The 24192-nt window shown below is 56.2% G+C and overlaps 1 protein-coding gene across 2 annotated transcripts in view; it reads right to left on the reverse strand.

Annotated features, from left to right (window-relative positions):
- Positions 1 to 5301: 5301 nt before the first annotated feature.
- Positions 5302 to 24192, reverse strand: part of ACSF3 (acyl-CoA synthetase family member 3) — a 57415-nt gene continuing 38524 nt past the window's right edge. For both annotated transcript variants that reach the window (XM_068529160.1, XM_068529161.1), the window contains exons 7-10: positions 17078 to 17204; positions 9508 to 9642; positions 8955 to 9066; positions 5302 to 5633 (exon numbers count right to left, since the gene is read on the reverse strand). In XM_068529160.1, coding sequence (XP_068385261.1) covers positions 5486 to 5633; positions 8955 to 9066; positions 9508 to 9642; positions 17078 to 17204 — 522 coding nt within the window. In that variant the 3' untranslated portion in view covers positions 5302 to 5485. The remainder of the gene's footprint in view (positions 5634 to 8954; positions 9067 to 9507; positions 9643 to 17077; positions 17205 to 24192) is intronic.

Consider the following 24192-nt stretch of genomic DNA (forward strand, 5'->3'; position numbering starts at 1 on the left):
GCTGCACTACTGTGAACAACTTAGACTTTATAGCAAGTATCCAAACGTTTTAAGGCACTCAAAGAACAAAAATTTAGTTTATAATTTCCAAATAAGCAAAGAGAAAAGAGTAGAGAATTTTTTTTTTTAATTTTTAAAGTCTTTACTGAATTTGTTACAATATTGCTTCTGTTTTATGTTTTGGGGTTTTGGCCATGAGGCACGTGGGATCTTAGCTCCCCAACCAGGGATCGAACCCGCACCCCCTGCGTTGGATGGCGAAGTCTTAACCACTGGACTGCTAGGAAAGTCCCGAGAAGTTTATCAATACAATGAAAGAGAAGGCAAAACAACAAACGCCATATCCCTAAGGTGGTGGCAGAAAATGCAAATGGGGATTGTAGAAATAAGTCCAAAGACATCAATAATCACAATAAATGGACTACATTTGCTCACTAAAGGAGAGACAGAGGGACTTCCCTGGTGGCGCCGTGGTTAAGAATCCGCCTGCCAATGCAGGGGACACGGGTTCGAGCCCTGGTCCGGGAAGATCCCACATGCCGCGGAGCAACTAAGCCCGTGCGCCACAACTACTGAGCCTGCGCTCTAGAGCCCGCGAGCCACAACCACTGAGCCTGTGTGCTACAACTACTGAAGCCCATGCGCCTAGAGCCTGTGCTCCACAACTACTGAGCCTGCACTCTGGAGCCCGCGAGCCACAACTACTGAGCCCGCGCACCACAACTACTGAAGCCCGCGCGCCTAGAGCCTGTGCGCCACAACAAGAGAAGCCACCGCAATGAGAAGCCCGCGCACCGCAATGAAGAGTAGCCCCTGCTTGCCGCGACTAGAGAAAGCCCACGTGCAGCAACAAAGAGCCAATGCAGCCAAAGATAAATAAATAAAATAATTAATTATAAATAAATAAATAAATACCAACCCCAGAAGCCGGATAGCAGTACTGATCTCAGAGAACATGTGATTTAACAGGAAAACGCAAATAACAATCCATCAGAATAGATAATAATAAGGTATAACCGGGGCCTGGGCACCTAGCACTGGATCAAAGGAAGAGCTGCCTCCTGAGGAAAGAAAAGCCACTGTGTAGGGGCACAGGAGGGCCCCAAATTTCAAAGCTCTGGAACCCCTTGGTCCATGTTCTCGGGGTAGTAGCAGAGACCAGTGGGGAAACAGTGAGCAGACAACGTGCTCCAATCACCCCCGGTTTAAGAGATTAAGTCAAAGAAGAAAGGACCCAGAGTTTGGAGCCGGGTGAGGACGGGGGTGCCCAGGTGGGCGTTAGGAGAACAGCTAGGTGGAGGCCTGTGAGGGCGGGTCCAGCCAGCCACCAGGAAAGGAGAAGCTAAACAAAAGGGAAATTTAACCAGACGCACAAGCAAGATTGATAAGGGACTGTGCAAATAAATCTGAAACCTGGATGAAGTGCACGGTTTTACAGAAGATCCAGGTCATCAAATGGAAGTAACGAGTTTGAATAAACCAGTAACCAGTGAAGAGCCCAAATTGGTCACCAAAGACAGCCCGGCCCGACGAGGCTGCCGGCCCTGAGGGTCCCAGGGCCCGTCTCCCCCTCCTTCCGAGCCCTAAGTAAGATGGGCCCATTCCCACATCCAAATGCCCCCGCAAGAAGCGCGTCAGGATTCAGAGTTTTTCAGATGTTCGGCACACGGAAAGCAGCCCTTTCCCCCCTTTCCTGTTTGCCCACTTCTGTCCCCTCTACCCTTAAAAGAACCTAGTTATAGGAATGAGATCACCAGGCAAGTGAAACTAACTCCTGACTTGTGCTCTCCTGAATGCACACCTTGCCTTGTCTATGGCGCTGATTCTTTTCCTAGATGAAAAGAAGTAAGAATGAAGAAGTAAGCAGTTAAAGAATGACCAGCTCTCTACCCCAGCAGCCCCCTTAGCAATCCTGCAGGAGACCACACGGGCAAGAGAACATGTCAAGAGCCAGCCAGCCTGCTCGCAATGGAGAAGGAGGCAGAGCCAACCTCCTGTCACCCCCGTCACTCTGACTCCACCCCCGTTACCGAACGCCAGTCCGTGTGTCTGACGCACATTGACAATACCAAAGCGTCAGAGTTTGGAGCAGAGCAAGGTTTGCTGCAGGGCCGGTGGGTGGCTCATGCCCTAAAAGGCCTCCAACTCCTTGAAAGTTTTCAGCAAAGCCCTTCTATGGGAAAGGTGAGAGAGGGGCGTGGGTAGTTGTTGCAGACTTCTTGGTGTCAGATCCTTTGTTCTTGAGGTTAGGTCACGGTCAGGTCCTGTAAATCTCCACCAAACAAATGGTACTCCCTGTTCTGACAAGAAAAAGGGAAGGTCCCAAGGCTCAACTTTCACCCTCCGAGGTCCAGATCCTGGCTAAGAGAAGGGGGTCCCTGCGGGGGGGTGGTTACCCTGCCCTGGAGCGTCCATTCAGCACCCAGCCTGGGTCTTCCCGCCACTGCCCAGGCTGAAGAGGCAGATCTCAGCTGGCGGCACCCTCGGGGCCGGCTCCCCAGACCCTGCCCAGCCATCATCACTGAGGGAGCCAGGCGCCCAGGACCCAGCCGGCCCTCAGGCTCCTCAGGCCGCCCAAACGGGGGTGGGGTGGGGCGGGTGCCAGGTCCCACGGGCTGAGACCCATGCAGACCGCCGTTGCCACTAGGTCGCAGAGGCGGGGATGGCGGAGAGGTTCACGGCCGCCTCAAGGCCTCCGCCCGGCCAGTGGGCGGCCTTGCCGAGGGCTCTGGAGCCCTGCAGGGCACACCCCCAGCCTGTTGCCAGGCCCTCAGCTCACCCGCCAGCCGCCAGCCCGAGGCCGGAGGGCCTGGAGAGCCCCAGGGAGAAGGCCGCCATCCGCCTCTTACCTCGCTCTCCACTGGAGGACCACCACCCCGCCGACCGCCGGCCTAGCGGGCCCTCTAACCGCCGCTCTGAACAGCCCGCGTCAGCGGTCTCGCGGTAACCGTTGCCTAGCAACCAGGGTTGCGCGGTAAAGGTGCGCAGCAATGGCCGCGTGCTAAGCGCTGCGCGTTATCGCACTCCCGCCCCTCTCCACTGGGGTGACACTGGGCCTGCGTGGGGGGCCAGGACGTGGACAGCTCTGGGGGCCTCACGGGTGGTCCCAGCATCCGAGGGCGTCAGGGGGGCCTCAGGCACTGGCAGAGGCAGGCCCGGCTCCCGTGGGACAGCCCTGCTGTTGTGGCGTCCACGCTCCTGACCAGCCCTGGGGTGGGCTCTCTGTCCGGGGACACTGGTCCGGGCCCCCCGGAGATGCGCTGTCGTCGCCCGTGGGGCCTGGGCTGCCCCCTCCTCCTCGCCATGCCCTCCCTGGGCTCCGCCCCCTCACAGCACCGGGTCCAGCGGGCAGCTGCCCACCTTGGCTCCCACGGGGAGCTCAGGCCTCCGTCCTCGGTCGGAGCCCTGAGGGGGCAGCAGCCTCACGTCACAGAACAGGGGGGCGGGGCGGGGCGGGGCGGGGGTGGGGGGGGTGGGCGCAGAGGGCACGTGGGCCTTGAGGTGTCGCGGTGTCAGCCCTGACATTTCTGTGGCCGTTTCAAGCCCGCCCGTCCCCCGGGGTCTCTCCTCAGCGGGCCCTCTGCGCATCCCACGTGGATGCTGAGCTCTGGTGAATAAATGCAGGCAGACGGCAGCAGAGGCCCTGAACGCCCCGCAGGTTTATGTCCGGAGGGAGGGACGTGGCAGGTGCGGACCCTCCACCGCGGGCCTTCCCCCTGCCCCCGAGGGAGCGGCGTCCGAGGAGCAGACCCTGCCAGGCGCCCTTATCTTCCCGCTGCCTCTCAACAAATCCACTCCCGCTGTGCCCAGGAGCCCCTCCAAGCGAGATCCAAGCACTACGGGTTTGACAGAGCCCAGGGTGCCGGCCCCCGGCTTTGGTTTGGGAGTTGAGCGCAGGGCAACACGGAGCCGCCAGGCTGAGGCATTTCCAGCCAAGGGAACTTTCCCAAAGCCTCGGGACCTTCAGTCATGCTGACTTAGCAGGGGGGGCTGTGCCTGTCTCCAGGGCCAGACCAGGGCCCCCGCCAGGCTGGGTTGGACCGACCGTGAGTTGCAGCGGAGGATGAACCTGGCCCGAGGGCGCCGACGCGGTGGGGCGGGCAGGGGCCAGGCCACGTTCTGCGTCCTGAGGGACGTGGTCTAAGAGCCTGTCAGCGTCCCAGCCTGGTCTTGTTCTTGGTCCAAGATGACCATTATTTTTCGGAAAGTATTTTGTACAGACGATAGCAGAAAGCAGATGATGACGTGAACGTTTTCAGGAATCAAATTTTCAGTATTAAGACAGACACAGAGTCAAACCAGTGGGGTGAAGTAAAGCTCTGGGGACGTGGGAGCTGATTCTTCCCAGGAGCTCGTGGTCCCCAGGTCCCAGGACACGAGGACAGCAGGAGCCAGAGTGTCCAGTGCTGCCCTGAGAGTACTGGGCTGCGGGCCAGCGCCGAGGCCGGAAGGCTGGCCTGCTGCACAGGCGGGTGACCAGCGCGTGTCCAGGGCTCGGGCAGGAGGGCGCTGGGGTGGACGTTCCTCCGAGCAAACGCCGTGCCCGGGGCCGGCCTCGCGGAGTCACAGGCCACGCGCACAGGGTGGGGGAGCAGCCCTGGCCCCCACGCGCTGCCCACCAGGCCCTCGGCTCTGTCCTGGCTCCTGCCCATCCTCCCCACGACACCTGGGCCTCCAAGGGCACCTCTGCCCTTGGCTGGGGAGGGCAGGGAACCTGGGGCCGGGCAGCAGGGGCAGGTGGGGGGTCTGGGAAGGAGAGGGAGACATCCAAAGACCAAAGGGAGCAGGGGGTGTCGTGGAGGGAGCAGCACAGGGGAGGGGATGGGGGTCAAGGAGAGCAGCTGCGGGGCCTTTCGTGGTCGGCCTCTGGCTACTGAGCACTTTGGACTCTGTATGAGGTCCGTGGGACCTGGGCTGCGGCCTCGACAAGGAACACTGGCCCCAGAGCCCAATACTGGCCCCCTGGCCGGTCCCAGAGTGTGCCAACCCCTGGTCCAGGAGGTCCCCTCTGGGGGCCGAGGGTCAGGCATTCTGCCCCCCACCCTCTGGTCACATGAGCTGCGTCCCTGGCCCTGAAGGCCTAAAGAGCCTCTGCCAGGGCCACGGGTGCCGGACACCCCAGCAAGGCGCTCGTGTGGTGGGAAACGCCTTCCCCTGGACGCCCAGGACCATCGTCCGAGTCCACCAGAGACCCCCGCCCTGCGCACCATGCACATGCGTGCAGACCAGGCCCTCCCGGTGCCGTGGGCGGGGACCGCGCAGGCCCTGGGAAGGAGTGCAGGACAGGCGTCTGCTTCTCTGTGGAGCCTTTATTGAGTTTTCAGGGAGACCTGCTTCCCCCGTGACACCTCCAGACCCGCAGGGACCTGGGGGGGCGGGGACTGCAGAGCACACGGAGCTGTGCGGTGTGCCGTGGCCACGAGGCCGGGGCAGAGGGCACGAGGCGGTTTCCTTCCGGTCAGGTGTGGCCAGGCGGGAAGCCAGCTCACTGGCGCCCGGTCTCGGGGGCACCCCAGTCGCGCGGGTAGAGCTGCCTGACAAGGTCTTGCTTGTTGACCTTCCCCATCTGGTTCCGCGGGATCTCCTCCACCAGCAGGAGCTCCGAGGGCACCGCGTACGGGGCCAGGAAACCGCTGCAGAGACAGGCCAGGCCTGAGTGCAGGAGCCGCAGGCGCGGGTGGCACCTCCGCAGCAGGTCGGGGCCTGGTCCTGGGCATGGAGACGCCCCTCTGCCCACTGGGGGAGAGGGTGAGCCTCACCCAGGGCCAGGCCTCCCGAGACCCCGCCCCGGAGCCCCTGAGCTGGAAAGAACTGGTCCTACCTCGCGGTCCATTCACTGCAGCCCTGGCCGGACGGCTGGGGGAGGTGGGTGGGCACCTCACAGACCCCTGGGTGCCATGACCACACACGCCGGCTGGAGCCACCCCTCCCACCCCAGAGCCTGGTGCCCAAGCAGTGGGAGTGGCCGTCTGGGTCCAGCAGCTGGCCTGCAGCCCGCACCGCCAGGAGGAGCACCGTTAGACAATGCTCCCTCCTGTGAACGGCCACGTGGTGGGCCCAGCCCCAGGCAGCTCTGGACACCACGCCTAGGCTCCTCCTGAGCAGAGCTGCCTGCTCCTGGCTCGTGGGCCGCACACGGGGCCCCTCAATAGGGAACCAGCAGGTGCACGGGATGCTGCCCGGGGCGGTGGGGAGAGGGGCCACCCACCGTGGCCTCCTGGCCCACAAAGGCTCCACGCTCTGTGGCTGCTGCCAGTGACGCAGACGGCGGGGCATCGGGCAGCGGGGCTCCGGACAGAGGCACCGCGAAGTCTGCTCGGGGCCCGCAGGAGTAGGGACAGCCTTGGCCACTCAGGACGTGTGCAGCAAGGGGCCAGCGAGGCTGGGCAGAGAAACTCCACCCCTTGGCCTCAGTAGCTGGTGCCTACGTCCATCTGCCCACAGATGGCGAGAAACGCTGTTACCTCGGGGCAGCTCTGGCGCAAATCGCCTGCTCCGGGCCAAAGGTCACGTGGAGGCTCCACCAGGGACACCCGCTCCCCGCCCCCCGCTGCACAGCACCACCTCCCAGGCGGCACCCACCTTCTCTCCACCCACCAGCGTGGAGCGGGTCAAGGGGCAGCTGTAAGGATGCAGGGCCCTGCGTGAAGAGTAGGTGAGGCGGGAGTGGAGCACGAAGGAAAAGGAAACCCCGTCTGTCTAGAATCCCAAACCCGGAGAAGGTCTCTTTCAAGGATGAAGATGAAATTAAAGGCTTCAGACACAGGAGCTAGGGGTCCCCAGCAGCTGACCCACTCCCCACACTGGAGGGTCTGTGGTGGGAGGGGCCGCCCTGGGGGGATAGTGCCAGACACAGGATACGTGTCATCTTCCTTATTAGTGAATCCTCCTTAAGAGATAGCCGTTTGAACAAAAAGTGTTCAAGAACGTAGCGTGGGGCTTGTAACGAACACAAAAGTAAAAGGTAGGACGACAGTGCACAGGCGGGGTGGGGTCACAGCAAAGGCAGGACACACAGCCAGACGCCTAACTCACGGCCACCACGAAGCAGCAGAAGCTGCAGACACGGAGGGACGCGCTCTAAAGCCTGCAGACCCGCGGATTTTGAGAACAAACCCTGTTCTCCTGCGAGGGGCGTCGGCTTAGCAACTGGTCTCACAGGAAACTGTCAGAGCAGCTCCCAGGCAAACTGAGGCCCTGGGCAGGAACACAGCAGGGCTGAGTGGTTTGTTACAAAGCCAGCTTCCCCATGGGAAAAGCCCTGGGGACAGCGGTGGCCTCAGCTCCACCGCTCAGCCCCGTGGGGAAGGGAGGTGGCCCGGGGGGCCAGCAGCGTCTCCCCTCCACGGTCTGATCGGACGGCAGCGCCTGCTCCATCCGGACACCGGATTTCTGAATTCTCCCCGGGGTGTCAGCCCCACGTGGGCCACTGCAACTGGAGAGTCTGGTGGGCGGGCCACGTCCCAGACCGGGAACGTGGTGCTGCCACCGAGCCCAGAGGCCACGCCGGCCCCTCCAAGTGTCGCGGTGCCTGAGCTGGGGCGGGGGTGCCAGCCTCCCCCAACTCCGCTAGGAGCACAGCGCAGGGTCTGCGGGAGGGCGTAGCACAGACCTTTGTTTGGGGGTCTTGTAAGATTCAAGAATCTTCAGAAATGAAAAAAATGGCAGCGAAAGGGAAGACGTTATTTAAAAAAAAAAAAAAAAACCTTTAAAAAAGACCCCCAAATGTCAACGAACAGGACACAGAAAGAAAGAGCAGCTTCACTGAGCCAACGTCTGGTAAGCTCGAGTGAGGCCCCTCCCCCATTCCCCTCCCCCCATGCGGGGGCGGCGCCGGCCCTGCGCTCTGAAAGGAAGGCCCCTGCCCTCCCTCCAGGGGGTGGGCAGCCGCGGGGTCACTGTCCAGTGACCGCCCCGTGGGAGGACACAGCCCAGGGAACTGGCCGCGTGGGGACTGCAGGCTGACCACCCGCCCCAGGCCCGCCCTGCTGGGAGCATCTCCCCAGGGACCCAAAGCCTCAGCACACAGCACAGCGCCGCCCCAGCCGGGGTCTCAGGCCCCTGCGGTGAAGGGACAACGGGAGCCCTGGGCGTGAAGGAGCAGGTTTGAGGGCCAGGAAACCTGCTCTCAGCAAAGGATGGCAGGTTCTTTCTTTTAACAAAGCAACTGTTTAACCAAAGCGGCAAAGCCAACTAGAATCTTTCTCGTGCCTTTGTGAAATTGCAAAGCTCCAACTGTGATTTTGCAAATCCAGGGGAATCTAATCGCCCAGCTGTGCTGCCCTGATAAACAAGGATTCCTCCTGTTTGTGAAATCACGTTGGATGAGCCACAAATATCTTCAGTGCAGAGGAGAAGGAGGCAAGTCGGGCAAGGGGTGTGGGGAGAGAGGGGCAGAAGGAGGGACCTCTTGGATCTAAAATAAAGGCCTTGGGGATGTAACTAACAGCTCCTTTCTGAGCTCTGGCCTGGGGCCAGCAGTGAGCACCCAGGGGCCCGTGTGATGCCCCGTGCTCAGCATGTGCTTCGGGCCCAGCAGCGCCCCTGCCCCGAGCCCGCTCAGCCCACGCCCCGGGGTCCCGTCGGGATGGCTCTGAGCTCAGCTCCTGGGAACGGACCTTCCTTGACAAGGTTCCTCCTACACCCAGGGGGGGACGCACTCGCTCACCACGGGACCCCGTCCACCTCTGACCCAGCCTTGGAAGTTTACACCTGAGTCAGGGGTCGGGGTACTACATCTGCTCCCATCATCACGACACAGCTTCCCTGGGGCCCTTTGCGCGCGCGTATGAGTGAGTGAGTGAGTGTGTGTGTGTGTGTGTGTGTGTGTGTGTGTGTGTGTGTGTGTGTGTGTGTGTGTGTGTGTGTGGTGTGGGAGGCGCAGCTCCTACAGGACCACATCACCTGGCCCTCAGGCCCCAGCCCGAGACCCCGCCCCCCCGCCCGGCCCTCACCTGGCCCACTCTTTGAGCTCCCTGTGGGACAGCGAGTGTCCCTCTTGAAGGGTCACCACTGCGGTGACCCGCTGGCCCCACGTCACGTCTGGAACTCCAATCACAGCCACGTCTGTGGAGAAAGAAGAGGGTGGGGACCTCAGAAACACAGGAGGACCAGCACCGCAGGCTGCAGGGCAGCGGGCACGTGCGGGAAACGCCTGGGGCCCACCGCCCCCAGAGAAGCCCGCCTAGCGGCCAGAGACAGGGGATACGGAGTCTCTGAGGGGCCAGGACGGCCCAGGACACCACCACTCCTGCACACGGGGTCACGGCCTGCACCTGGCCAGCCTGGACCCACGCGGCGGGCGGGGGAGCAGGCCGACTGTGGGGGGGGGCGGGGAGGGGATGGGAGGGCAGGCCCTGATGGTGTGCCCCCCACTGGGTACCTGGTCCCCGTTTTGTCAACAACACACACACAGGAAGACACATCTGGACCGGTCCCGAGACAGCCCGGGTGGCCGAGTGCAGCTGTGTCAGCCAAAGGTCAGGGTCCGGGCACCCAGCCGCTCACCCGTGATGCTGGGATGGGCCAGCAGGAGCCGCTCCACCTCCAGGGCGCTGACCTTGTAGCCGCCGCTCTTGATGATGTCCACGGACGTGCGGCCGCGGATCCAGTAGCTGCCGTCCTTGAACACGGCCGTGTCACCTGGGAGAGGCTCGGGTCAGTGGGAGGCACCTGGCTCGGCCGCGGTCGGCGCTGCACGCGCATGTGAGCGCCACCCTCCCCGGCACGTGTGGGCCCCGCGTCTGGGAGCGTCAGCACCTCTCTGGGACAAGGCAGCAAGCACCAGGCGGACAGCTGGGAACTCGCGTGATGCCGACGCCAGACGCCTCCGTGGCCCTGCCCCTAGGCAGGTGGCGGCGTCCCACAGGGACGGGCAGGACCCCCGTGAAACAGCCCAGGACCACGGAGGCAGGAAACAAGAGCATCAGGGCCTCCCTGGGGTCCTGGCCACAGCAGGGCCACAGCAGGGCCACAGCAGGCCCTTTCCCAATGGGGCTCCGGGCCATACGCAGTGTCACATGGGAGTCTGGTAGGAGGGAGGGACCCCGGGAGGGACCCCCCCACCAGCCATGCTCAGCGCCGGGGCTTCCCCACCCACTTCTCCTGGACGTGGTCCTGGCAGGAGCCCTGCCCAGCTAAGGACCCATGCGGTCCCACCTCAGGAGGCGCTAGAGACCTGGCGGGGGGGGGGCGAGGTCAGCGAGGGCCGGGGCCACACGCCAGACAGGGCATTGTGGTCGGGGGGGGTGGGGCTGAGTGTGAGCGTACACACACACGTGTGCACGGACATGTGAGCCTGTGCACGTGGGGACGCCCACCGCGCACTGAGAGCTGCGCTGGTGCTTCACTGTCTGCTCTCACACACCCCACGCTGCACACGGGTGATTAGTTGGAATAAATCATCAGCATTTCATGATACATCACACCGTCCAACGCAGGGGGCCCATCGGTCAGCTCGCGCTCCTGGCGACCTGCCACGCGGGGCGCCCCAGCCTATTAAACAAGACGGATGGCAGTGCCCGGCTGGCTGCGGTGGGCTGTGACGCAGCAGGAGCTGGGCTCCGGCAGGTGTGGGGCCTCCTGCCTGACGGGAAGCAGAAGGAAGGAGAGGCACTCTGGTCCCCAGACAGAGTGATGGGGCAGGTGGCCGGCTGGCGGGAAAGGATGCAGGCGTGGAGTAACAGGCGGGCTGCAGGGACAGGACGCGGTCTGCCCCCATCCCATGAGGCCCACCGGGGTCCCTCTCCCATTCCTGCTGTGCAGCCCTGGCTCCGGCCATGTCCCCTCCGCAGTGGACAGCCATTGGGTCTCCCGACGGCTTCCCAACCACTGGACACCAGCCCCTTAAATGCACCCAATGGCCCAGCCAGGCCTCCGCTGGCCAGAGACGCAGCAGTGTTGGGGGTGGGGGTCACTGCCCTGCCCTGGTCCTGCCAGGGACACCCCCATTGCCCATACCAAGGCTGACACGGCTTCGGGGCCTCTGGCCATGTCGCCTGCACCCTCTTTGCTCTGTGTGACACCAACTTAAGTCAGGGTGAGAGCTCGCCACGGCTGTACCCACACGCCCTATGGCAGGCCCCCCAGCCACGCCCCTCACCCCAGGGGTGCTCACAACCGCCACCCCATCTGCAGCATCTGGTTCTCCATCTGCCCGACCCCCTTCGCTGTCCCTCTGCTCAGACGTCACTTCTGTGGCATCTCCAGGTGCCCACTGCCCGCGCACCAGCTCACAGTTACGGCGGCTTCCTTGCACTGTCTCCCGTCACCAGCTCTTACACTGACCCTCATCCAGCCTGATGAAGAGCGGTGAGAATTAGGGTCTCCTCTGAGAAAAGCCAGGCACCGCAGTGGTAGGGACGGTGCTGAGGACACACGGACATCGTCCCAGGGGGAGGTCTGGGGGTCTGTGTGCCGAGTGAGGAAAGGCCCCACGGGAGAGCCCTGCTGCTTCCCGGGACCACCGTCAGGCAGGGTGTGCCGACAGATGTCAACACCACCCTGGACTACCCAGTGGCCTCAGTGTGATCACACACGTCCTCGTAAGAGGGGGGCAGAGGGATATTCGAGACACAGAAGACCCAGGAGAGGCCCCGTGAAGACGGAGGCAGGAGGTCCCAGCGGGTCTGTGCCCCTCACACGTGGCTGTGCAGAAGGCCAAGGAAGACACTAGAAGGAAAACGAAGACACAACTTCCCAGAGCGGAAGCCTCGCCTGAACACACATCTTGGTTCTCTCCCTCTCGAAATAAAATCAACAGCAACTGTTGTTTTCAAAGCACAAAGCCGTGCACAGGGAGACAGGAGAGGGCATGATGGTGAGGAACCGGCAGCTGGAAAGCAAGCGGACAGACCCCGCGGGCTGGAGGGAGGCTGTGTGAGACGGGTTACGGCCGGGTTGCCAGGCGCCCTGCAGGAGGTGGCAGGGTGGGCCGAGTGAGGAGCAGGAGCACTGGCCCTCAGCGCACGGCTGCCGGTCCTTCTCTGGGGACGGAGGAGGGTGGACGGCGACACGGGAGCCCATGGGCCCTGAGCAGCGGTGGCTGGGCCTCCCCAGCCCCTCTTCCTGCTCTCGGCCCCCGGCCCCCTGCTGGGCATCAGACGGGAGAAAATCAGCCATCAACCCCCGGAATTACAAGACGTGGTCTCCAGAGCCCCCAGGGTGCGTGGCCTGTCAACTTCAGGGCTCCCAGGGCAAAGGGAAGATTCTCTAGGACCTCAAGAGGGGAAAGGTCACGATGCGCCAGGAATAACGCAGCTGCAGCCCGCAGCACACGTGGAAGCCTGACACCAGTAAAGACAATATCTAGCCCAGACTCCCGTACCCGGCCCGGCCAGGAAGAAGACACTGGCAGACACGAGCTCGCCAGAGCTCCCCTCCCACTCGCCCAGCCTCAGGAGGCTCCTGGGGAACGTGGCCGACGAGGAGAAGGGAGGCCGGTGGGAGCTGTGCGCGGGCGTGGGTGGCAAGCACAGGGGGGGTCTCCCAGGGGGACTGGGGGCCAGAACAGATGAGCCCTCCCGCCTCGGGAAACACTGCGGCTCCCACGTGGCTCAACCCTGAACGGTGTGTCCACAAGCGTCTGGCAGCCTCCAGGTGGCCAAGATGGGCACGGCTGGGGTACGAGGGCCACACGTCCTTCTTCCCAAACCGGACAGACTGCTGGAGTCTTCCAGCTGCGCACGTGTGACCTTGATAAAAACAAAGACCTTCTGCCCAGAGGTCTGAGGCTGACCGGGGCAGACGCTGCGGCCAAAAGGCAGCGTAGGGACCTCCCTGGCAGTCCGGTAGTTACCACTCTGCGCTCCCAATGCAGGGGGCCCAGGTTCGATCCCTGGTTGGGGAACTAGATCCCACATGCCGCAACTAAAGATCCTGCACGCCACAACTAAGACCTGGTGCAGCAAAAAAAAACCCAGAAAAACAAACAACAACAACAACAAAAAACAAAGGGCAGCGCAGAGGCCCAGCAGGAGTGCGCAGGATGGGGACACACCGCTCCAGGTGGCTCGGAGACTTAACTCCAACAAAGCCGGGCATTTCAGAAGAACGTGTAGGAACAGCTCTTGCTGACCACTGGGGAACAAAGGGTAAAACACACACAAAGGGACGACCACCAGACAGGACCGCGACACAGCCCCAGCCTCCTGCTCACAAGGCGCCTCCACAGAGAGCCCAAGCCCCGCAGGGCGGCGGGGGCCTGCCCACTCGGCAGCCTGACCACACCACACGTCCTGGGGGGCCTGGGGGGCCCTGCCCAGGGCTCTGGTCGTACGCGGTCAGCAGACGTGAAGGGGTCGACCACCTCCAGCTACACGTGCTGTCGCACCCCTAACACGAAGCACCGGGCCCCCTCTTTTCAACACGCTGCCTGATTCCTAACTATTGTTGGTCAAAATAAAAGCACTGCTTTCGGGAGAATCACATCAGAACTCAGCGTGGCTCCGAGTGAGCTGCTGGGCAAGAGGACGGAGCTCACGCCTGGGTCCACCCTGGGGCCTTCATCACACGAGAACTGGAAAGATTTTATACTTCTCCTCTGTGTTTGTAAGGGAACGAAGCTTACTGAGGAAACACTGGCAGAGAGAAAACAAAGGAACAGATGACAATCACACAGAGACAGCAGCTAGCGTCTGTGCTTGGCAGTGCAAACCCGCATGACGGCCACACACACACACACACACACACGTGTGTGGTGCGCGCCAGCAGGGGCTCCCTCAGGCCAGGATCACTCGAGTCGTGGTCGCAAAAGGCTCACGATCCTCTGTGGTCTGGATGCACCACGAGGCACCCACAAGCCCAGCGCAGAACAAGGGACTCCAATTTCCCACTTTATAAACATCGTACGCGTCCTCCCGCACCCCATTTCCTTTGAACGGATTCCCAGGAGCCCTCCTGACACACAACCCGCCCGCGGGTGCCAAGCACCCGCCTCACAGCACCAAGTGTCAACTTCGGAAGAATCTCTGCCAATTTGGTGAAAGGAGACTGTTTCCACATTTGCTCTTTCACCACCAGGAAGTAAAACGTTTTCTGTATTTTTATGGCCAATTGCACTTCCTCTCGATCTGCCCGTGGCCGTGGCTCGTTTTTCCTACTGGGGCTACTGGGCTCAGGGACCCACTCCCTTGGCCCCAGTTGGCCCTCACGTCGTGCGCTCACCGACTTCTCAGTGGACCCCACGCTCCACCGAGGCTGCAGACCTCGGCCACGTGTGCACCCGGCCACGGCAGGGCTCTCTTGTTTCCTGCTGGTGAGTCTTTTTTTCTTACGTAAATAGCCTTTTATGTTTTCCCCTGATAACATCATGTGCTCATTAGAGAAGAAAAAAAAGGGAGTAAACTCAGCACCCAGATACCCCCGTTAATGTTCTGGCGGATTTTCTTACGGACCTTTTTCCCCAATTACCTAAATTTCTTCTACAAGTGCGTTGATTTGTCATTAGGTGTGTGCAGTTTACTACGTCACTTTCTAACAGTAAACGGCGTGAGGAGATCTTCTTTAGAATAAGGCAGAGATACCATTTCTGTTTCCTCGTGTTCAGCTACAGTCTTTCTCCCACGTCCAGAGGGCAGGAGGGGCTGTAGCGCAGGCTCAGCTCAGCCCCTGCATCCCTGTGTCCTCAGCTCCGTCCGCAGGGTCAAGGTAAAGCCCTGAGCAGAGGGGGGCCCTGGCACCGCCACCTCCCTGCCCCGGCCGGCACTGGGCCCACGTGCGTGTGGAAGGTTCTCCCCAGCCTGGCGTGCTCAGGTGGGACCTGATCGGGGTCGCCGTTGGAGGTGCTTCTGGATAGAGAGCTTTGGTTTCCTGCCTGAGCTGCAGCCAGGACCCCTGGGGCTGGCAAGGAGCTCCCTGGCGATGGAAGCCAGGCTTCATGCCGGGCAGGGAGGGTGGCCATGGCTGGCATGGCCGAAGGAGGCCTCTTTCCTCTCGTCCAGACACGGAGGAGAAGCCAGCTGGGTGCGGCCCCTCTCGAGCCCCGGCCAGGATCTGTGTGGCAGGAAGGGCTGGCCAGGGAAAGGGTTAAGTTTAATTCATCCTGATTTCTATTTAATATCACGCTCTCCCCGCAGGAGCGGCAGCTGTGAGCTGATTGCCGCGCTCATTATGCAGCCTGTATCGCTAATGGCCTGTGACAAAGGCACGCGGCTTCCAGGCCTCACCCCCGAGAGCCAATTAAACACACAGACTCCCTTCCTGTTTGCTGCGCATTACAATGAAATTAAACTGAATTTCAAAATCATTTTCTCCTAAAGACATCTCTTTACGATAATTAATGCATGCTATTCCTTTCAACTGAAATATTCATCACGACCAGGGACTAAAATGTTTTACCGCTGACTGCCCTGCACTTCGCAGCGCTGCCGGCCCAGCATTCAGCGAGCCCTGCTATCTGCAAAATCCACAGGGCTTTGGTCCCTGTGCTTTTAAAGAAAAAAAGTTGCAGCTCTTTAGCTGAATTTAAAAATGAAAGAGGATGGCCACAAAGAAGTCAGATTTCCAAGTCAGGACACTCGGAGGGCTACAGGAGGGACACACAAAAAAGCAAGATTAGCTCAAAAGTAGTATTTCTTAAATACTGCATTTGAAGGACAACAATAGTGGTTGGCTGCCCCCAGGCTGGCCCGTATGAATGCGAAGTTTACAAAGGGAAGCCGGGGCGCGTGTGAATATGCCGCACGGACAGGTGGCCCGGGCTCCTGGGCCCCAACCACAGAGCCCTCTGCTGGCGCCGGCCAGGGCTCCCGGCACAGGCCTCTGCTCTGGGGGGGCCTGAAAGGGAGCCCCGAGGTCCCCCAGGAGAACCCCTCATGTGCCCCTTCCCCCTCAAGCCCCACCCAGCGGAGCCCCAGCACCCTGAGACTGCTGGGGGGTCTGCACGTGGCCGCCGGCTCTGTCACCTGGTGACCTCAGGCCCACGACGGCGGCAGATTGGAGGTGATTTCTGCCCTTACTAACCCGCGCTGCCTGAGCCCGTGGGGAAGACACGCGTGTGGTATCGGCCGGGAGCAGTTCCCCAAGGGGTTACCAGGCCAAGGCCACACCCACCGCTCACCTCCTTTCCCACTCCCAGGTACCCCGTCACGGCCGCCCCCCCCCCCCACACACACTGCCTTTCTCTTCAGCTCTGTGGTCCACAGAAGACCTGGCAAGAGGTGCGTTTCTAATTATGAGGCCAGCACATGACGACAGGGGAACAGGCCTTCCTTTTCGGAAAATATTGCTTTAAGACTATTATTATGAAATAATGCATTTTCAGTACGAAAGTTTTAGAAATACAGACAGGCAATAAGAAAAAGAGAAACCCCAGAACCCCACCTTCTGGCTGTCACGAGCTGCTGTTCCGGTGTGTCCTGTGTGAACACAAACCAGTGAATCAATGCAGCTGCAACCGTGAATACTCCCAGTACCTGCCGAATCGTCCACACAGACAGGACGGCTGGGACCAAGGAGGAGGGGGGCGGGGCGGACAGAAGGGGTGGGGCTCCTCAGAGCGGGCCCTGGGTGCGTGTCCGGCGAGAGGGCTCCGAGGTTGGGGGGCGGGCACCGGCCTGCCCACGCACAGACCCCGGGCTCTGTCTCCACGTGCTCCTCTAGCAGGCGACAGAGTGCAGACTTCAGGGCGGGGAGTAACGTAACGAGGGGCCCAAACCAAAGTGCAAACCAACCTCCTTCTATGAAAACGGGGGCGGGGTTACAAAGCAGGGGGCGGCGGCGGGGAGGGCGGCGCGCCGAGGAGGGTCTCGGAGGCGGAGTGCAGTGGTCACGCGGGAAGTGGAGTCCTGACCCACGAGGGGCAGACGGACCACCTCGTGCAGGGCTGCTGGGCCAAGGGACAGGATGGGAGCCTGGCCACAGGGCTGGGGGCTGCTAGGCCCCCTGAGGGTCATGGCCTCAGGACCTTCCTTCTAGAGGCCTCAGGGGGGCTGGGGTGCAGTGTGGGAGGTGCAGCCTTTAAGACGGGAGCACAAAGTGTACCCCACCCCACCTCTGCCCGCCAGGGAGGATTCTGGGGACGTCCCGGTGCGGTGGTACCCGGGTGGCCCTGCCGTCCCCTCTGGACCCTCTCTCCTACCTGTTTTGAACCAGCCGTCCGAGGTGAAGGCGGTTTTTGTCTCCTCTGGCTTGTCCCAGTATTCCCGGAACACAGAGGGCCCCCTGACCAGGAGCTCCCCCTCCTTCTCCTCAAACCCTGGGGTCACCTGCAATGGGAGAGAAAGGTGGGCGTCAGAGCTCGCCCCTCCAGGGCACGTCTCCACCTGCCCCCGCCCCTCCCGAGGCCCACATGCTCTCCTGAAATTAGACACTTTAGCGGGAAAGACGGCAAATGCCGCTTTCCGTGCCCACCTCGGTCACGCCGGCCGCCACCTCCGCGCCCGCCCCGGCCGGGGGGTGTCCGCCTCCCTTCCCCAGAGCTCGCTGCTGGGCCCCATTTGCCTGCCTGCCCACCTCTAAAGGCCACGCTCCCGTGAAACTCTGTCTTCAGGGTGTTTCTTGGACCGACCGCGGACACGGGAGGAGAGGGCAGCGGCCCACACCTGCCGTGGCTGCTGGACAAGCTCGGGGTCGGCAGCCTCAGGGCAGGAAGGGAGCCCACAGGGCAGCCCGTTAAGGAGGGAGAGCCGGGCGAATAGGAGAGCGAGGTGGTCAAGGAGCAGGGATCTCAGCGTTTCCCCTGCTGGGAGCACGGCGAGGGCGGCAAGGGGGCTGGGTGCTAGAGGACTCGGAGTCAATGTCTGTGATGCCAGGAAAGGATACAGCGAGGCGGCACCACACGCCGCGGGGCCCAGTGAGCCCCTCGGGTGCACCCTCGCTGGCTCCGCGCTCACAGAGTTGGCTGACAGTGGCAGTAACTGTGACCCACGAGATCAAGTGCCATACAGGCCTGTTCAGCTCATCAGCTCCCACCTGGGACAAACTTTGCTGGGGAAAGAGTATCCCCCTCTTTTAAAAAAACTCGGAGCCCCTTTGAAATGTGCTGTAAAATCATCTGAGTTGTTTGTCTGAGGCCTGGACGGCAAGCTGAACGCCCCCGGGGCCGACCCTGCAGGCAGAGGGTGAGGAGAGCCCGCCCCACAGCAGCTCTGTTCCCAAGCCTTGCTGTCGACTCATCACCCTGGTTCTCACACGGGAGTGACGTCACCCAAGGGGACCGGGCTGCATGTTCTGGACCCAGCCGAGTTCCTGCCATCAGCCTGCCCAGAGGAGGTGTTTGTTTTTTCAGCTAAACTGCAGGCTTTATTTGTATTTCACCATTTTTTCCACTGCCATCCTTTATCTCCTCCACTGCCAAGGTCAGCCTGGCCACGGGGTGGCACACCTGCAGGGCAGGTATGCACGGCAAGGCAAAGGCTATGAAGATAATCTGACATGGAAACCAACCCCCGAGATGGCAGGTTGGAACTTGCAGACTTAAGTCAACTAGATAATAGTAAAACAAAAATACCAACATCCTCCACTGGATGTGAACAAGATCCAGAGTCTCATAACACAATATTCAAAACGTCTAGGACACAATACGAAACTGCTCAGCACATGAAAAGCCAAGAAAGTGCCAACTCTTATGGAAAAAGGCCATCAGTGCAGGACAACACCAGATGGCACAGATGTTGGGAGTGCCTAAGAAAGATGTTAAAGCACATATTATCCATGTGCTCCAACAAGTAAGGGCAAAAACACTGCAAATAAGTGGGAATATAAAGTCTCAGGAGAGAAATAAAAGACATAGAGCAGAACCAAATGGAAATTTTAGAACTGAAAAACACAACAGAAATAAGAAAAATTTGCTGGATGGGCTCAATAGCAAAATGGAGATTACAAAGGAAAGAATCTGAGAATTTGAAGATAGAACAATAGAAATTACCCAATCTGAACAACAGAGAAAAAACTATTGGAAAAAATAAACAGAGTCTCAGAAGCCTACACCAATACCACAAGGGCTAACATTCATGCTATCGGCTTCCCAGAAGAGAAGCTGGGGGCAGAAAGATATTTGATAAAATTTGGCTTAAAACTCTTCAAGTTTGGTGAAATACATTAATGTACAGATTCAAGAAGCTCCATGAACCCCAAACAGGACAAGCCCAAAGAAATACGAGCCCAGACACATCATAATCCAATCACTGAAAACTAAAAAGAAAGACAAAAATCTTGACAGCAGAGCATAACTTAGACGCATTCAAACGACTACTGACTTCTCAGCAGAAACAATGGAGGCCAGAAAAAAGTGGAATAACATTTTTTTAGGTGTTGAAATAACTGTCAACCCAGAATTCCAAATCCAGTGAAAATAACCTTCAGGAATGAAGATAAAGTAAGGACATTCTTAGATGAAGAAAGAAGAGAATTTGTCGTCAGCAGATCTGACCTAAAAGAATTACTACAGAATGTTCAGTCAGAACAGAAATGACACCAGAATGAACCTGGAAGATCAGAAGGAAAAGCAACAGAACTGGTAAATATCTGGTTGAATAAAACTGACTATTCTTTTCCTCATGAGTACTTTAAAAATATTTTGACCATTGAAAGCAAAAATTATAACATTGTTTAATGGAGCTTACCATATACGTAGATGTTACATATGAGAACAACAACATAAAAGGGAGACGGCAAAGTGACCCACAGAGTGGTGACAAAGATCCTCTGCTCCACCCGACTGTAGTGAGGCTCCTGAACCTCCCCTAGGCCCGTCTGTGCACTTACTATAAAATCCAGTTTTAGGGGACTTTGCTGGTGCTGCAGTGGTTAAGAATCCGCCTGCCAATGCAGGGGACACAGGTTCAAGCCCTGGTCCGGGCAGATACCACATGCCGCAGAGCAACTAAGCCCGTGCGCCACAACTACTGAGCCTGCACTCTAGAGCCTGCGAGCCACAACTACTGAGGCCGTGTGCCACAACTACTGAAGCCCGCACACCTAGAGCCCATGCTCTGCAACAAGAGAAGACATAGCAATGAGAAGCCTGCACACTGCAATGAAGAGGAGCCCCCACTAGCGGCAACTAGAAGAAAGCCCGCGCACAGCAACGCACCCAAAAATAAATAAATAAAATAAAATAAATAAAACGTTAAAAAAAAACACTAATCTCATTACCATAAAGACAAGCAAAAAAAAAAAAAAAACCTTTAAAAAAAAATCCAGCTTTAGCAAGAACTCGGCTAAGTCAGTGTAGTGAGAGGCCCCCTCCGCCCTGATATCTGCTCACCCTCATATCTGACCAGGTTCCTCATCCCCCACCATCTCGCAGTTGATGTCTGACCACCTGGCTTTCAAAGATCCTGTTAGGTCGGTTTAGCCAGAATCCCCCTGACACTTGATGTTTCCTCTTAGCAAATTTCCATCCAATGACTCCACCTGCTCCTTGGCTGTGAACCCACACTTGCCGACGCTGTATTTGAAGTTGAGCTCAATCTCTCTCCCCTCCTGCAAATCCCACTGCAGTGGCTCCTACACCCATCGTGACGGTCCTGAGTCGGCCTCATCATCTTTAACATGAGTGATGATTAATTTTTCTTTGACAGTACATGTAGTAGGAGTTCTGTGTTCTTCTGGAAGTGTCAAAATGTTGAGTCTAAGTAGATTTCAAAAAGTGAAGTATGTATTTTGTAGTCTCTAGGACAACTACGAAAAAACTAGAAGACATGTGTTCAAAAACTCAACAGATAAATTAAAATGGAATACTAAAAAATTGACCCCAAAGAGGGCAGTTAGAGGGAAACCAAGCAATGAGAAACCAAGGGACAGAACAGTAAGCAAATAACAAATGAGAGGCTTAAATTCAAACATATCAATAGTCACATTAAATGCACATGGTCTAAACTTGCCAATTAGAAGACAAACTTCAGATTAGATTAAAAAACATACATGATCCAACTATGTGCTGTCTATAAGAAACTCACTTCAAATACAGTTACATGGTAGGTTAGAAGCAAAGGGATGGAACAATATATACCATGCAAACATCAATCCAAAGAAATGGAAGTGGCTATATTAATACCAAATTAAATAAACTTAACAGCAGAATGTTAGCAGCAGCATTACGTGATGATAAAAGTCAATTCACCAAGAAGGCATAGTAATTATAAGTGTGTGTTCACCAAGCAACAGATTTTCAAAATGCATGAAACAAAAAGCTGATAGGAGAGGGCTTTCCTGGTGGCACAGTGGTTAAGAATCCACCTGCCAATGCAGGGGACACGGGTCCGAGCCAGGGTCCAGGAGGATCCCACGTGCCGCGGAGCAACTAAGCCCATGCGCCACAACTACTGAGCCTGCACTCTAGAGACTGTGAGCCACAACTACTGAAGCCTGCGTGCCTAGAGCCTGTGCTCCACAACAAGAGAAGCCACCGCAATGAGAAGCCCACGCACCGCAACGAAGAGTAGCCCCCGCTTGCCACAGCTAGAGAAAAGCCTGCGCGCAGCAACAAAGACCCAACGCAGCCAAAAATAAATAAATAAATTTATTTTTAAAGAAACTGATAGGAGAAATAGACACATAATTATAACTGGAGACTTCAACACTCCTCACTTGGTGCTAGAACTAGTAGTCAGAAAACCAGCATGGCTTTGAGAGACCTGAACACCACCATCAACCTTCTTCATCTAACTGACATTTACACCCCAACCAAAACCAGCAGAATACACACTCTGTTCAAGTGCACTAGAACAGTCACCAAGATAGACCACATTCTGGGCCATAAAACACAGCTTAACAAATTTTAAAAAACTGAAATAATATCAAGTATGTTTTCTGAGAGTAGTGGAATTAAACTGGAAATCAATAACAGAAAAATTGAACAACACACTTCTAAATTATCCATGAGTCAAGAAGAAGTCTTAAGGAAAATTAGAAAATTAGAAAATATTTTGAATTGAATGAAATTAAAACACAACATAACAAAATTTCAAGGGTAAAGCTCAAGCAATGTTTAGAGGGAAGTTCATATCATTAAATGCATATATTAGAAAAAAAGAAAAAAATCTCATATCAATAACCTAAAGTTTTACCTTAAGAAACTAGAAAAAGAGAAAAATAAGCCAAAAGCAAGCAGAAGAGAAGAAGCAATTAAGATAAAAACTGAAACCAATAAAAATTGAAAAGAGGGACATTCCCGGAAGTCCAGTGGTTAAGACTCCACCTTCCAATGTAGGGATGCAGGTTCGGTCCCTGGTCAGGGGGCTAAGAGCCCGCATGCCGCGGGTTGTGGCCAAAAATTAAAAAAAGAAAAAAAATTGAAAAGAGAAAAATAATGGAGAAAATTCAATGAATCCTAAAGTGAATTCTTTGAAAAAAGATTTAAAAAATGGATAATCTTTTAGCAAGAATAACAAAGAAAAAATAAATAGAAGACACAAATTATCAACATGAGTTGTGGGAAGCATATCACTTCAGACTATGCAGACATTAAAAGGTCAGTAAGGGAATAATACTGTGAAAAACTCTATGCGCATAAAGTATTCAATTTCTCAAAAACCACAAGCTACCAAAACTCACCCAAGATGCAATAGATGACCTGAATAGTTCTTTAACTATTAAAGAAACTGAATTCATAGTTAAAACCTTCCAAAAGAAGAAACCTCTAGGCCCAGACGGTTTCAGTGGAAATTCTATAAAATACATAACACCAACTATATACAATCTCTTCCAGAAAGTAAAAGAGGAGGGAACACCTCCCAACTAATTTTATGATGCTTACATTACCTTGATACCCAAATCAGAAAGAATTTGCAAGAAAAGAAAACTACAGACCAAAATCCCTCATGAACAGAGCCGCAAAGATCCTCAACAAAATGTTAGTAAAGCAAATCCAGTACTGAATAAAAAGAATGACCCACCACGGCCAAGTGGGGTCTGTCCTGGAAACACTAGGGAAATCATCCATGCAGCCCACCATATCAGCAGCCTAATGAAGAAAACCCAATCAATGCAAAAAAGACATTTGAAAATATCCGAAATCCATTCATGATAAAAAACACTCTCGGACTTCCCTTGTGGCGCAGTGGTTAAGAATCTGCCTGCCAATGTAGGGGACACGGGTTCGAGCCCTGGTCCGGGAAGATCCCACATGTCGCGGATGGAGCAACTAAGCCAGTGTGCCACAACTACTGAGCCTGTGCTCTTTGCCCGTGAGCCACAACTACTGAGCCCGTGTGCCACAACTACTGAAGCCCGCATGCCTAGAGCCCGTGCTCTGCAAAAAGAGCAGCCACCGCAATGAGAAGCCCGTGCACCGCAACAACGAGTAGCCCCCGCTCGCCACAACTAGAGAAAGCCCGCACAGCAACGAAGACCCAACACAGCCAAAAATAAAATATAAATAAATAAATAAATTTATATATTAAAAAAAAACCTCTCAGCATATCAAAAATAGAATGGAATCTACAAAAAGCCTATAGCTACTGTCATGCTTAATAGTGAAAGACCAAATACTTTCCCCATAAATGGGAAATAGGACAAGGACATCCAATCTCACTATTCCTATTTGGCATCATACTGGAAATCCTAGTCAGGGCAGTTAGGCAAGAAAAAGAAATAAAAGGCATACAGATTGGAAAAGAATAAATAAATCCGTTCTATTTGCAGAAAAAAATTGTGTATGTAGAAAATCTCAAGGAATTAAAAAAAAAATCCTCCTAAAACTGAAAAACAAATTTACCAGGATTACTACAGGATACAAAGTCAATACACTAGAATCAACTGTATTCCTATACACTAGTGATAAACAATTAGAAACAAAAAACCAAAAAATTCTATATTTACAATCGTTGAAAAGGAAGAGGAAAAGGAGGAGAAAGAGATGGAGAAAAGAACAAATACTTAGGTATAAACCTAGCAGAACATGTTCAGGATCAGCATGCTGAAAATCTCACACATACACTCCCCCCTCCCCACACCCCCAAAGCAGACCTAAGTTAATGGAGGGGGGCACCATGTTCATGGATTGAAAGAGTCGTCAAGGTAAAGATGTTAATTCTTCCCAAATTGATCTATAGGTTTAATGCAACTTTGACCAAGATCCCAAAAGGATTTTTTGTAGATATGGACAAGCTATTTCTAAAATTGGTATGAGCAAGCAAAAGAACTAGAATAACCAAAAAAAAAAAAAAAAAAAAAAAAAAAAACTCTGAACAAGAATAAAGTTGGTAGGGTAACACTACAATTCTGAGGCTTACTATAAAGCCACAGTAG

This window comes from Eschrichtius robustus, chromosome 19 (genome assembly GCF_028021215.1).
Source record: "Eschrichtius robustus isolate mEscRob2 chromosome 19, mEscRob2.pri, whole genome shotgun sequence".
Classification (NCBI taxonomy): domain Eukaryota; kingdom Metazoa; phylum Chordata; class Mammalia; order Artiodactyla; family Eschrichtiidae; genus Eschrichtius; species Eschrichtius robustus.